We start from the raw sequence: 15,935 nt of genomic DNA, 5'->3' as shown, positions 1-15,935 counted from the left end.
CTGGTGGCAATCCACTTTGTTCGAGTGTCACTTTGATTTTGAATTGAGTTGTGCCGTTCGCCTACAATTTCCGAGCGACTGCTGCTCGGTTCCTTTGTTTCACGCCTGACTGCTGCAAACAGATGGCGGAATATGAGCCGAACAACAACTAAAAGCACAACAACAACAAACTGTTTAGAGCGTAAAAAACAAAATCGTGGAGATGAAGAAAATAAAAACAATAAAAGCGCTTTCTGGCATGACAACTTCAATGCCACTTTAGCCACGAATTGTTTGTTGTTGTTGCGCTTATTGTTGGTGCTGGTTGGGTTTTGTGTAGTGACTAGCTATTGTTATTGGTAATGGAAGTAATGGTTTTTATAGTAGTGCGGTAGTAGTAGTAGTTGTTATTTTTATTGTTGCTGTTGCTTGTGTTGTTGTTGTTGTTGTTATTGCTGCCAGTAATCGCCTGCTCGAGCTTCCTCCAAGTTCCTTTACCAATCTTCGGACTGTCTTTGTATCCTGTCACCATTACCTTTACTCCCCCCTTGCCCCGCCGCTGCGTTCGACAAATGACGCAAATGTTGACAATGACAAAAACAATTCAAATCCCACCAATCCAATCAATTCCGGCAAAGCAAGTAGTCAAACAACCAATCAACCGACAACCAACCTTCCGTTCCTCCGTCCAAGCGTCCATGAACGTAATCATCAGGTCCCTCAGAGTATTGCCTTTGTGTATACCTATGTATATGTAGAACAAAACCAGCAAACAGCGCACAAAAGGGAAGCAGCAGCATTGTGACGACACGAATGGCAGACACAAGCGTGGTGTGGTGCGGACGCATGGAAATAAAGAAAGTCGAGTTTAGAATTTAGTTGTTAATTAAATTAGTTTGAACCTTTTATTGCAGAAGTGGTTCACTTATTGTTCTAAATGCTAGCTGGCTGGCTGGCATATTAGCAAGAACAACAACAACAACGACAGCAATAAGAACTATTGGGAACATTTGCGTTAAGTGCTAACTACAATGGCAAATAGCTGAATACGTGCATTCTATATAAAACCGTTATGTTGGTATATATAATTATAAAAACAAATAGATTTCTAGAAAATTTTGTCAAACGATTTTTAAATAAACACCGTATGGTGTATCTTTATTGGACGAAGAAACTTAGATCTGTCAGATTTTGGCCACCTCTTCTTTTATTTTCAGAGTCTCGGTAAATGAACTTGTTGTACAAAGTCTACCTCATAGTGGATACATCTTGGTGAGCATTTAAAAATTGAAAAGCGCAATCGCAGACGGTCGAATCTATATTAAGTGTTTTCTGCTCGAAGTCATAAAATCAATGGGATCAAAAATTAAGCTCGGATATAAACCTCTATATCAAGTTTTTGAAAACAAAGGTTATACAAGTATGTTCACATGGTATGCCAACTATTGTATAACAGAAAATCGGAATTAACTTAATTATTATTCAACACAACGTTGTTTCCATGGTCCTACATAACCGTAAAATACTTGGATTTTCATTCGACCAATAAAATGTCAACACAGCAGTAGTCTTAAAAAATTATTTACTGCATGTTTTCTTTCTTTAAAAGAACCATATTTTCTTTGAACTATGAAAAGAACGAGCATCTTCTATTAAATTATGTCAGGTTAGGTTAGCTTAAGTTAAGTCGTAGTTCTGTTTTTCGCCACATAGGTAACGCCAGAACCCCTTAAATAGCGAACGTTGGTCCTTTAAGACTTCCAAAACTTCTGGATCACAAGACCCTTTCAGATCGATGAAGCGCTTTGAGCCTACCACAATTGTTAAGTTGGCTAAAATCAATCCTAGCCCCTTTGTCAGGTTCGCCGAACAACTGAGAAGAAAGTATCTGGATAATTTCTCCTCGTCTTCTTCTAAACATCTTCTACAATTTATGCCCGACAATATACAAGTATATAACTTCATCTCATGTGAGTCTAATGGACAGTGTCCAGTCAGAATAAAGCAGAACAAAATATTTTACGATGAGAATAATAATGTAATATATACTCCATTTTACAAGCATACCGTATAGATTGCTGACATTTTGAAATAAAGTTCCATAGCTCATAAACGTCTCAACCACTTTTATAAAAATATTGCCTAAACTTTTTCATCACAGTCTCTGTGGCTATGTTTCGATTTCCACTAACCACTAGCCCTCCTCCGGTTAATGAGAGACTACAAAAGTAAATGTGTTCAATTTTGCCTTTCTAGAATTAAGTAAATTATCTATAAATTAAGAAAACTTTATCATAAATTTTACGAAATCCAATTAAGATAACATCAAACTGTTTTGAAAATGTCTTTGATAAGCTTTTTGTTGAGATATGAATAAAATTGCGTTGAGATTACTGTAATAGGAGAGATCTTTATTGAGCGAAAACTTCATAGTTCTCATTAATTACCATATGTGAAAACACCTTTACTCTCACATCTCGAACTTCTGGAACTATACTTTAATTTATTGAATCTGTAAGAAATTACGTATTTTGTTGGCAGTTGCTTTCTCAGCAATATTTACCACTAGAGCTTGTTAAAAAACATTTTCTTTCAGAGGAATTTTCAATTAATTTGAGATTATTTCTTAAGCAAATCCAACATTTTTTCAACCATGAAATTTCAGACGAGAACTTATCGAACTCAATTGTTGCGTCTGGCATATGGTTACGGCTAACGACTCGCGAATCAGCAAGAGCCTAAATAACGAGGTGTAAAAATTTAGGTAACAAAGGATCTTCTATGAATTTTAAATCTGTTATCACTTCTAACAGAGGAAACGCGGTAAATCCGTTATGTTTATTGAATACTTACACGCTGTTCAAGAGTTTGAATGCGATATGGTGGTAAACGGGGGTGGTCTTATACCATAAGTTCATAGCCTACAAAAGAAAAACAACACTTTTGCAAAAATGGCGATTTATTTCCCAAAATAGTTTCCATTTATCTCGATAAATTTCAACCAGCAAGGCTCCTACTTTTTTAACCCGTCTGGAAAACACACTTCAAAGCAAGCTTTCGTGTCGAAGACAACTTTATCATTCGATTCATACTTCAGCAAACTTCACATTAGATCAAATCTGTAGAACACGGTAGATGAGGTAGCAATACGTAGCCTCATTCCACCAGTTTGGCCGCGTTGATGAAGGAGGTGTAAGTTGATGTGTTGTCATGGTGGAAGGGCACCTTTTTGTTTAACAAATGTGTTCAAACTTTCTAGAATTAGGCATCACATTGGCATATGACACTCATGACCGTTTTACGCTTTTCCAGGTAGTAGATGTAGATCACACCCAAAAAACTTGGGCATCACATTTTCGACAGATATAATAGTCTTATCTTCCTTCGGTGCAGATTTACTGGATAAAGTCTTCTGTTACGACTATTTCTTGGTTACGGCTGTATACCAGCAGATCCGTTTTTTTCAGCGGTTAGGAAACGACTTAGAAACTTCTTCAGATTGCGTTTAAACGGCATTTGACATCGCTGCTAAGTGGACTCACGGTTGTATTTGTTGTCTGAAGTGAGCAGACGTGGCTCCCATAGCGGCGTTAGCTTTATTTCTCATTAAAGACTAACATGCGCCCAATTCGAAACTCGTTAAAATAAATTTTCACGCTTTATTGGAAGTCACTGTATACAGCATCTAAGCGCTCTTCAATTTCACCAACAGAATCACAATGTTTCGAATAAAAGTATAGCTAGAGCTAGACTCGTTGCTAATTGCCCTTACACGGCGTTAACGAAAACAAAAACAGCATTTTAAAGCTATTCACCATCAGAAATTTTTACAGTTGCAAATGAACAACGTTGCAAGTAACTCGAGGCTCCAGCGGATACGCAGCATGTTGGTGTTGCTAGCAAAGCTGCTAATTTGTTGCAACCTCATTGTGGACACGACAGGCACAATACCAGCAACAACAGCTGCGGTCACTAGCATGTTAGCATCGGCAAGTCAACGCAACATGCCACATAATTGGCTACGACGGCAGCGAAGGTATTTGCTGTTTGAGAAGGGTTCAACAGTCGGGGTGAGTTATTAACGGACAGTTGAGGCAAGTGAGGTACGAGTTGCTAGAAACTTTAGTATAGCATAATTGCAGTTTAATATGTGATTTAAAAAATACATTTAAATAAATTTACATTATAATAAGTACACACAAACAAACATACATGCATACTTGCCTCTAAATTAATGAATCGCTCGTTTCTCCGTGCCCAACTACATTCTAGGTGCAAATAGCCAATACGAAAGCTCTTATACCAGAGCAGCCGCGTGGTCTATATTATATCTTTGAATGTACCGCTAACTATGAATTGCCTACAACGTTGGATGATCTATGGCCTCAACTGACGAAAGCGCAACAACAACAACACACAACACACAACCCAACAACAAATGCTGCTGCAGTGCATATGCCGAATATAATAACCTTTAGCGGAAGTCACAGTAATAACAAATACAACAACAGTAACGACGATATTTGGCTACCAACGCAACGACGGCAATGGTTTAGCGCACACAGAAAACAACAGCAACAAGCTAGAAAGCAACAACAACATCTAAAACAATACAATGCACTTCAGCAACATCGATTTCCTTCAGCTTTGCAAGAAGCGAAATCATTGGAATTCACGCCGCCCATATTGTCGAGGAAATTTGCTGCTCATCCGGCGACGCACCAACACTCTGTGTGTCCACGACGAAATGTTTATGGAAGTTGGCAGCACAACAATGTGTCACAATTGTGTGCGGCCGGTCCGAAAACATTGGGGCGTGTACGAAAGCGGAGGGGTGGTGGTGATGGTGAAAACTCTGTTGGTGTTGGTATTGGTGTTGCGGGCGGCAAGAAAAATAATGATTATGCTGTCCATCGAGTTGATGAGCGTCCTGATGAATTCCGTTTTGCTACAAATGCTGAGCGCATTTTCTTCGATTTGCTGGCGCAATGGACCCAAATGTAAGTATTTTCGTGTATTTCTATATAGCTATAAAGCAACAACAACAATTAGTGTTGTTTGTGCCACACCATACTTGAGTAACAACCACAATTCCACGCCTAAGCACTTTAAGCACCTTAATTCTTTTATACTGAGCACTTAAATGTATAACCAGGCACCCTCAGCTCTTCTAACTCTTTCCCAAGCCTCACAAAACCCATTTGTACCAAACTATTTCCTCGAAATTGCTTACCAGTTACACTAACACATACCCACACCGAAACAAAAATTACAATACCACTCGCTGTTTTGCTTATGTAAATGTTTATTGTTGGCCTGTACTTGTAATTGCATTGTAATTACACTGCTAATTGATTTCATTAAGTTGCGGCCCCCTTTAGACACTTCCGCCTTATTAAACATGTTGTTTGTTCATTTTTTGGTTCATCGATTTACATTCCACTTCCGAATATGGTTCGCCTCCGGTGTGCCTCGGCGCCTACTGCACGAATCGGCTGCTTGGTATTCTGTTGCATAAACAATAGTTATAATTATCCACCGCATTACTGTATAATGCGCACCTTCTGTGAAGCTCGCCATATGCTGTTGGCTCGCGGACAATCGCTTTTTCACGATTTGCTGCGAATTCTAATCGAGTGAGTATATGGAATTTGAATTATGGACTTACATATATGTATATATATATGTTTGTATATACCTTGCATTTATTTGAGCATATATAAAAATAATTCAGAAACTGCTTTATCTGTTTTAGAAAACTTTGAAGCTACCCAGCAGAAAAGTCTGAGACCATATAAAATATATATGTACATATAAATGTTCAGCATGATGAACTGAGTCGATTTAGTCATGTCCGTCTGTCTGTTCGTCCTTCGGTATGTCTGTATATATGCGAACAAGATACACAGCTTTTATGATATCGATCTGAATTTTTGCACATTTCCGATTTGCAAGACACACCTTTCCAAAGCGACAAAAATTTGTAATGGAGTTGTAAGTACCATCTGAAAATTTGACCCGGACCTGTAAATATGTCTTTGATGAAGTTGGGTTTTCAGCTACGTAGTCATGTATCTCTTTTGCGGCCTCTGCTCGGATTAGTTTTTGCAAAAGATTCAAATCTTTTGGTAAGAATCTATCATTGACAAAAGCATGAACCAAAATGTGTTGAGTTGTTCCATAAGAACTGTTGAATCCTCTGCTATCTCTCTGACGTCAACACGGCTGTTTCTTCAACTTTACAAGCTTCACTAACTGCTTTGTGCTACTCAAATACTTGTATTTCTGATAAAGTGGACTCCCTAAAACACCTCTGCGACATTATCAACGATCCGGTAGCCGTCACTCCATTCCAAACGCACAATTTCAGGCGATTGTTAATTTTTGTTTTCCATGGTAAAACTCCAACTTTTCGCATTGTAAACAAACAGCTGCTAAGCACACACTAATTGACATATGGTGATATCAATCTAGGAAATAAAAAGTTTATCGATCACTTCAAAGACCGCTTGGGCGCAATTTATATACAATAAAAATTTGGAATTAATTCCAAGGCCCGATTTTCAAAATACCGGAATCAAACATCAACTAGCTGCTTAAAACTAATCTTTAGAGAGCAGATACTCGCTAAACGTCAAATATTAATGAGCCTTCTATGTACAATCTATAGCTAACTATAGGTAAATGTACCTAAATTTGATATCTTGGTTAATCTTAAACAAGCTATTAAACAAAATTTGAGAGAACTTTTGAAATACTTCGGATACATTTTTACTTTAAGTTTTCTATGTCACCTACATTTTTTTCGGCAAAGGAAAACTACTTGCTATAGTAGCAGTCTTATAATAACAATTTCAATAGACACTTGATGTCCACGAAGTGAGCTGTAATTATAAGATTAACGGACCATTAATCAAAAACTTTTGATATTTATATACATAAGCTCTTCTTATGCATTAGAATACGGTTAAATAATACTAAACTAGTAAAGACGAAAAATTTAAGAGCTAGTCTCCTCAAATTGTTGCGTAGAGATTATTGACTAAGTTGAGATCTCTACTGAGGGGAAAATCTAGTTTGCATAAATTACTAGACGTGGAATATATTCTCACGAATATTAAAATTTTGAAACCGAATGCCATGGTTTGATTTTCTGATATCTCTGAAAATTTGATCTGAAAACATCTTATTATATAATCACCCACAAAGTTTTCTAAAATCTTGGAGTGGATTCGACATATCACAGTTCATACACCGACTCCACTAAAGAACGAAGCACGAAGATCATCTGAGGGAGGAAAATCTTTTAGGTTAGGTTCGCTTACACCGGCTAGCTGTCATGCAATACAAAGACCTACAGGTCCTTTGTAATGCCAGAACTTCAAAACTTTTTGAGAAGTTTAATAGAGACTTGATATCTATTTCTAATACTTTATCAAGTTCTTTGAACTGTAAAGCTTCTATATATCTAAGCCGAGTTCTAGATAAGGCCGAACTGAAGCGGAGGAGGTGTTCCAGCGTCTCCCTCATGCCTACTTCCCTGTACTTTCTACATGTGCCATAAAATCGTCTTGCAGTCCTTTCGCAACCGTGTTAGTAGAAAGCTTGCGTGTTTTACTTTCGCTCGTTTGCACATGATCTGGGCGATCGGGTATGCCTTTAAGGCATTCCAACTCACTCTGTCAGAAAAGATTTTATTTGGATATTAGATATGTAAGAATCCTTGTTATTGAACACAATAAAGCTCACATTTCAAAAAAGATTCAATAAAGTATAACTGAAGAGGACATCCGGGTGACTAAGGTGGCATCGAACATTTTATTTAGCGACAAAAATAGTATTGACGTTGTTTGACTTCAGAAGAAGAAATTTTGGGTACTTGGTTTATGATCATGGTTTTTGGTCGACTGATCATGGAGTTTTGAAACTTTGTTGCTCATTATCCTAGACAAGTTTTTTTTTACCAATGGCTAGCTCTCACCAAATAAATTAAAATTTCCGAACTTATTTATGAATTAGAAAGATTCCCGATAAATCATCATACGAAAGATATTCATAAAACGTTTTCAAGTCACACAAAAGGAAACTGGAACAATATTTACACAGAAAATTGAAATACAGTATTGATAATGTAGCCCAGCGAAAACACATACCATAGAGCTCGACCAATCTTACCGTTAAAGTTTTAAGCACCGCATTGGTAATATAATGTAATTTGTATCTAGTATAATCTGAATAATTTTATTAAATACTTAAATTTTTTTGATATATATGTTTTGAGTTAGCATTAGCTTCCACCATTTTTTTTATTAAATATTAACATTTGGAAATACTGCATTGATTAAATATTATAATGTAATTAGCTTAATGTATTTACTGTAATTTATTTATTTCAAGTCGTATTTATTTTGTGAAGGGTCTTGTTGTAAGAATTAGTTTCAATTATTTTATATTCAATTATATTTTTTGTCGTAGATACTGAAAAGAGTTTAACATAGCACTATATTTCATTTAAGCTACAACTATATTAACCTTATGTACTGGCCACAAATACTAACACTCGGCTCGCTTTTCTTTTTATCTCCGGTTCCCGTGCAGTCACTCGTCCATTCTAATTCAACGTAATGAATGTCAGTTTGGACAGTAAACTCGATTAAATGCGACTTTATTATGTTCTCTTATATACTTAATCGCACAGCAGATAGCCGCAGGCAATCTTCGTGCGCTCTATAACTCTTCGCCGCTTTTTTTTTAATATTGTTCCTTGCCACTTCCACTACACTTAGCCGTCACTCATAATTTACGTGAGATCCTGGTAAAGGACAATGCAAAGGGTGGACGTTTTTATTTTTATTTTTCAAATAGACTGTTGCAAGGCGGTAAATGGCTTTAAATAGCCGCAGCAAAACGCGGTTGAAGTGGGGTGAGGTAGGTAAGGTGCTGGAAGGCAATGCATAGCAAATAAAATATATATGGTAACAAAAAGTAATGTGGTTGAGAGGAAACAAGTATGTGTGTATGTTTATTTATGAGGGGAAGGTTGTAGATTTGTGTGTATATGTGTATGTGTGTTGTATTAGAAGCTCGTAGCATGAATTAAATTCAATTTTATGTATTTGCTTGGCCAAACCGGTTCATTGCAAGCTTTCTATGGCCTTACAAATCATGTATGTACATATATATGCGTGTATGTGTATATTTGCTGCAATTTTAACAAACTGTACAACATTTATTTACTTTTGGTACTTCTGCTCTTTCTTTTCATACACGTCACACTTGTCGTTGTTGATTACTACGCGGTATTATCCATACATATGTAAATATATATATATATATATATATATATATATATAAATACAAATTTTTATGTATGAATGCAGTGCCGCATTGCCGGCCGCACGTCGTCATGCCACATATAAAAAAGCGATTTCACATGACAATTTAAGCGACTGCGCCCAACGCTATGCAACACTCTGCGGCTTAAGTTTTCTGCAACATTTCAGCGAAGTTGTGCACGGACGATTTATGCCATAACCACAAGTAGAGCGATAGCGGAAGCGGAGAGAGAGAGAGACAGAAGTGCGTATAAACATGCACACACACACATGCACGCTCTGAACAAATCGCAATTACACACACACTCCCACAAGCGCTTTTGCAATAAATAAATACCAGCGGCATGTAAGCGCAAATGTTTTATAAAATACGGCCGCCCAATCGCAATGAAATGTAAATACAGTTAAATACGCGTATAGTGTATGTGTCGGCGCAATAAAATACAAAATACGCAATGTAAATAAAACATAAATAAAAATCAGTAAATAAAAGTGACAAGTATTAAAAATAGCACATCCGCATGCCGGTATTAACGCGCGGTTGTTTGCTTTGCTGTTATTGTTGTTGTCTTTATTATATATATGCGCTTTTTCTTTAGCGCATATGTAGCTGTATATATTTTATTATCTGCGTTTTGTGTCGCTTAACAAGAACGTACTTGATTTTATTTGACAATTCTATAGAAAATTGTGCTTTTAAAATATTATATTTTATTTATTATATGCTTTGTTAAAAAAATTGATTTATTTGAGTAATTATAATAATAATTACATAGTGAGTAGTCTAGTGAGTTCTCTTTCCTGGAAAAGCTTGAGGTAGTCCGCTGTCAGCTGATTGCCTACGTGAACGACGTAGCTCTAATGGTTAAGAGAAAATTACTGTATATCATGTATGAGCTAACTCAGTGGTACCTTAACATCGTAAGCAATTGGACTGTTGAAAACGGTGGGAACGCGTCTTTGGGCTGCTGACAGATTCAGAGATTATGGGTACTTAGATGATTGCGAGCCTGGGTGCTCTAAAATCGTGGTACACTTTGATTTTATTCCAAAATACTTGGATTATGAGGTCGCTAAGCCTAGCCCTGGCTGTTGTTTCTCTGCTAGTATAAACAATGTATATCGTATAGATAGATAAATATTCGGTGAGAACTGTTGTTGGTTTTGTGCTATATGATGTGGTTGCAACGATCGGATCGGAGGACTAGAGTCTCGCCATTGGTATTTGTGCGGCCGCCACTGCTTTCCGTAGTATGTTTGATTGGTTTACGGTGTCACCATGATACCTGATTTTGTTACCTTATGATACAGCTTAAAAAAGGTTGCAAAATGACTACTACCACTTCTACTTCCACCTCCAAACTTCTGACTAACTTTATACTTAAAATATTCGTCGATTGAACGTTTGTGTTGAATATGGTGTGGTACTGAAAATGAATAAAATCGGTTACTAGCCCATACGTAATAAAATTATTTTTGAACTTTAGGTAACTTTTTTATCATAGATAACAAAATCAAGTCTATATATATAGATATACTGTACATTGAAGTTGAAAATTAATAAAATTTGTCCATCAATTTCCATAGTCCGCGTATATTAAATAAAACGGCTTTCGTTATTCACGTGCGGTCCAGAAAACTAGTGCAGCGAGTATAAATGCTTATATTTTAAACACAAATTAAATTGCGAGTAAAATAATGAAAAAACGTTATAAAATCTCGCTTTTAATGTGTTTATTTTTTTTTTTTTTTTTTTTTTTGTTTTTTTTTTGAGTTCAAAGGTCTTGGTCGAATATGTTGACAGAGGATCAGCAACAAGCTTGTGTTCCACTCAGTAAATACTAGTTTTTATAACGCTCATGCAATCAACATTTCTGTTGAAGAGCTCCTGTACAATCGATAACTGTTCATAAACTCACTTTAATTCTGTGCTTTCGTTGCTATGCAGACGGTAAGTGTTATACTGTTAATCTGTCATACTTGATTTTATTTTTAACATACAATATTTTGCATTGGTATAAGGCAAGCCGGCTTTCGATGAGAACGGAAATTATTTGCTTATCGCGTGGTTCAAATTATGAAAATACTTAAAAATTTTACAATAATTTTTAAGGTTTCCAGGGACCAAGTCAGAGAGCTCGCAATTGAGAACTAAGTCCACCGTTGTTTGCGTAGTCAGATAATCAAAGATCAACACATCCGGATAGGATTCCGATTTTTATATAGGACGCCTTCACAAAGGTGAATTTTTCAGTTTCGAAAAGAAAAAAGTCATAGAGAGCCAATTCTGGCGAATGCGGTGGCTGAGCGATGACTGTCGCTTCACGTTTGGCCAAAAAGTCAATCAGAATGTGACAGCGCATTGAGGTCTTTTGGTACGAATCTAGCATTGAAATGCTTGATACTCAAAACATTAACTAAAATGTGTTGAGTCGATCCCTAAGAGATATTGAGATCTTTTGCAAACCCACGATTATTTTCCAGCACTCTTTCTTTAACTTTTCCAATGTTATTAACAGAGGTGCAGGTATGACTCGTAAGAGGCAAGTTTTCGATGACTTCACGATCATTACTGAATGCTGTGTGCCACTCAAGTACTTGTGCTGGTGATAAAGCAGACTCCCTAGAACACTTTTGCAGCATTTTAAACGATTGCGGAGTTGTGATTGCATTGGAAACCAAACAACCGCGAATATTTATTGATTCGGTTAGTAAGCACAGTATACATAAATATATGAACCTGTCCGGCTCCAATTTGATTATGAGTGTATATGAGATATTTAACAAATTTTCTTAGATAACCATAAACTAGCCAGTCATTTTATGTTTTTTGTAACGGATATTCAAACCCTGTTTAGTTGTAACCAATTAAGGGGACGCCCCTTTCTATCTATCTAGTGAGAGGAGATCGACGCGAGGATCTATTGCTACAAGGTCGATCAGAAAAGAGAAAGCTATTAAATGTATACATTTGATGGATCTTGCAAATAAGGAGTGTCGTGTAGAAACTTTTTACTTGGAGTACTTGTATATATGATTGCTTTGACCAGATCTTTAGTACCTCAATTAGTAGTAGTACTTCAGTCGCAAATGCGCTAGGTATAACCTTGTCACGCGATTCAAAACTAGCTCTTCATTTATGATGAATGTTCCAAGCTATGCGAGAGAGCATTTATGAGGGTAGTGATTGGTTCTCTGAAGGTGACTTTTAAAAGCTGTATGTAGAACACCTTGGCATATATGTCGAAGATTGTCAGTATATTTAAAAAATATTGTCTATGTCTGATTTGGAGGTGCAGACATGTTGATGGTTAGCTGTGTTTCACCTATTCATGTCCAACATTTGTTGTGCTCGGGTATAAAAATTGTCCGTCTGTGAATATTAAAAACTCTGATAAAGACAAATAAATAACTTTGAGAAAATATTTAATGTTTTTCAGGAGATATTTCTAGTTTTTGTTTGGTTTGGTTTCGATTCGACGAAGCCCTTTGTTGCTAAAATTCCATTGAACGCACACGTTTTTTGTTGATCAAGCTCGGGAAGAAAAAAGTAAAGTTGAAAAGTTCAAAAGAATGTCGTTTCGCAGTAAAACAAAGAACAACAAATTTGTATTTATTTAAAAGGTTCACCAAAGTTAACCGTGTGCACCACCAGCAGCACCACGGATTTGTGGTTCAAGCCTACCATTTATGGCCAGACTTTTTAGTTGCACAATTACGAATATTGCATAAATGAATTATACCTACAAACTCGTAGTTCGTGTGTATATATGTCAGGTGGTCCGTGGTGCTTTTTTATGTTTGTGCATGTGTAGCGTAAATTTATAAATTTTTTCGTGTTGCAAAGTATTAAAGATTTGCAGTTGGCAAGCACTTTATCGCTGTCTGTGCAGAAATTACGGCGTAAAATTGGTTGCTATGGCATTTCTATATGTAGTTATTGTTTTTGTTGCAGTTTGGTAAACAGTATTTGCATTTGCTGCAAATACCAAATTAATAGCTGTCATATTCAATATTCAGTTTGTGCGAAATGTTGCACAAGTGTGTGTGTAGTGGAGAGTGAGTGTGCAAGTGTAAGTGTTGCCACATGTTTGCACATACATATACATGTACATCTGGTATGTATGTTGAAGTTTATATCTATTTGCTTGGCAAGGTTCACTTAATGTGTCAATAAATCATCAATTCATTTGCCAACTTTCACTCAGCCATTTATTTATAATATTTCAGCTTCATTTTTCAACTTATTTTTTCACTCAATATACAATTTTGCATATGTGCGAATTTTAAATTTTGATAATGGCATGGCCAGCATATCAATGCCGACACATACTCGCATATATTTAATTATTGACATACAAATTGGTTTTGAGTAAAAGTCAAAATTAATCTTTGATGGAAATTCGCAATAAATCTTTTACTCACATTTATTTACATAAAAATTAGACATGTTGGTGAGAGTACAGGGCGTGCGGCTCATACGAGAATATTGATTACACTACATACGAATATATTCATATACATAATAATTGTGGTTTCTAAGCTTTTATTCATTCATGCTACAACATACCTATTTAATTGTTTCATTACTTTCTAGGAATTTTTAATGAACTAACTGGCATTCCTTTCTGGTAAAAGGCTACCTGGAATTTCTAATTAAATATAACAAAAACAAGAAAACGTTAACTTTGACTTCACCGAAGCTATAATAGCCATCACAAATAAAAAAATTTCCTTGAAAGAACTTGCTTTCGCACGTTCAGTTTGTATGGCAGCTATATGCTGTAATGATCCGATTTAAACAGTTTATTCGGAGAATACACCATTGCCTTAGAAAATAGTTCCTGCCGAAGTTTGATAAGATATATCGTCAAATAAAAAAGTTTTCATTACAGGTACTTGATTTCGATCTTTTAGTTTGTATGGGAAATGAGCAGCTTCTTGGATAAAAAGGAACGTGTGCAAAATTTCAAATCGATATATGAAAAACTGAAGGACTAGTTCGCGTATATACAGACAATCGGACAAACGGACACACATCGCTAAATCTACTCAGTCACTCACGCTGATATATATTTTAGAGGGTTCCCGAGGTTTCCTTCTAAGTGTTATAAACTTCGTGGCCAACTTAATAGACCCTTTTCAGGGTATAATATTGTGCTCCCTAGTTGTTGGCTAATTAATGAGTTTTAAGTCGGCAAGCCAGTTCAGAGCCTTCAAAAAAAATAAAGTAACGGAAAAGGAAGCGAATTTCTTTATTTCAAGCTTTATGAAACATGCACATATGTATATATTTGGATGAATAAAAAAATGTATACTAAGCTGATGACCCCATTGCTTTGACACTTCAGCGTATTAGGCAGGGGAAAACATAACTTTTTACTTTTCTTCCAATTAAATTACTGGTCATCGCTTTTAATAATTACATCGAAAACGTCGTGCATACAAGCTCATCAGTTGTACAGTGGGCAGTCATTCCGTTTTTGATTTTTAGGTAGGGATCTGAATGAAGTTCCTACATAATATATAAGGTTTAGTAAAAATAAACCCATTATCTTTTCAATAGATGACTTTAGTACTCTGGATCTCGTACGCAATTGGGTTACTTTATGTGGCGTTAGGAAGAGAATTATGCGTACTAAAAACTTCTTTAACAGATTTATGATTGCTTGTCACAGTATTGTTTGAGCATGCGTCAAACCACCTGATAAAGAAAAAATACCTTATATTTTACAGCATTTAATCGATAAAGTCGAAAACGCAAACACTGCGGTTTTAAATGGGAATAGTTTTTATGTTTCTGGAAAACCAAATGAAAATCGTCTAGTCCGACCATCATATTAGCACTATTTCGATTTTCCAGCAGCAAAGCTAAAAATTGCACAAGAAACTATTTGGAACCAGGAACCTGGATACATGTGTTAAAGCAAACAAAAAAAAAAAAATAACCACATGGACCGAATTTCCATCTGCGAATCGCAGTAGAATCGATCCATTTTTAAAACAGCTGAGTTCTGGTGCTAAAAAGTGTTTCACTTACGACAACGCCAAGAGGAAACGGGCGTGGTCGAATCTCGACGAGCCGGTGCAAATGGTGGCCAAGCCTACATTTATGATCAAGAATGTCGTGCTATGTATTTTGTGGGATTGATAGATAATCATCTATTATGAGCTTCCCTCTACGACCAAACTCTTAATTTTGCTCTATACTGTCAACAATCGCGCTTTTTTAAAGAAGCAATCGGCCCGGCGCGTCTATCTTTGGCCGGTAGAAGAGGAATTGTATTTCAACAGAACAGCGCCAAGCCACATACATCGATAGTGACTCGCCAGAAGCTGCAGGAGATTGGTTGGCACCAACTACCTATTCCTATATATGGTGAATGATTTTTCTGATGTAAAATTCACCTCGAGTCCACCATATTATGTAAAGTGTTTTATGAGAAGAGAATATTTATATGTTTCTTCGATTACATTAAATATTTCATAGACGTTCGTAGGATTTCTCTTTTGCAACTGCTACGTTTCTTAGATAAGGAGTTTATTCAAGGCTTAGAAAGCTTTACGCCTTAACTAACTACTACAGAAGCTATTAATAGCATTAAAATATTTTATTCCGTG

General features: G+C 36.2%; 1 protein-coding gene across 1 annotated transcript; it reads left to right on the top strand.

The window, feature by feature from the left end:
• The first annotated feature begins 3,825 nt into the window (after window positions 1-3,825).
• On the top strand, window positions 3,826-9,828 carry LOC106619876 (uncharacterized). Its single transcript, XM_014238182.3, has 4 exons — window positions 3,826-4,049; window positions 4,252-4,979; window positions 5,505-5,615; window positions 9,360-9,828. Exons 1-4 carry the CDS (start codon window positions 3,864-3,866, stop codon window positions 9,511-9,513), a joined length of 1,179 nt encoding a protein of 392 aa, XP_014093657.3. The 5' UTR covers window positions 3,826-3,863; the 3' UTR covers window positions 9,514-9,828.
• Window positions 9,829-15,935: the final 6,107 nt, after the last annotated feature.

This window comes from Bactrocera oleae, chromosome 2, assembly GCF_042242935.1.
Source record: "Bactrocera oleae isolate idBacOlea1 chromosome 2, idBacOlea1, whole genome shotgun sequence".
In the NCBI taxonomy this organism is placed as follows: domain Eukaryota; kingdom Metazoa; phylum Arthropoda; class Insecta; order Diptera; family Tephritidae; genus Bactrocera; species Bactrocera oleae.
This window is presented reverse-complemented; position numbering and strand designations above follow the sequence as displayed.

What these genes read in the sequence shown, in the direction of transcription:
- LOC106619876 (XM_014238182.3), top strand. Translation starts at nt 3,864, where the DNA reads ATGTTGGTGTTGCTAGCAAAGCTGCTAATTTGTTGCAACCTCATTGTG. An exon ending in CTGGCGCAATGGACCCAAAT is followed by an intron (nt 4,980 to 5,504) that starts GTAAGTATTTTC and finishes CATAAACAATAG; the next exon opens with TTATAATTATCCACCGCATT. An exon ending in TTGCTGCGAATTCTAATCGA is followed by an intron (nt 5,616 to 9,359) that starts GTGAGTATATGG and finishes GTATGAATGCAG; the next exon opens with TGCCGCATTGCCGGCCGCAC.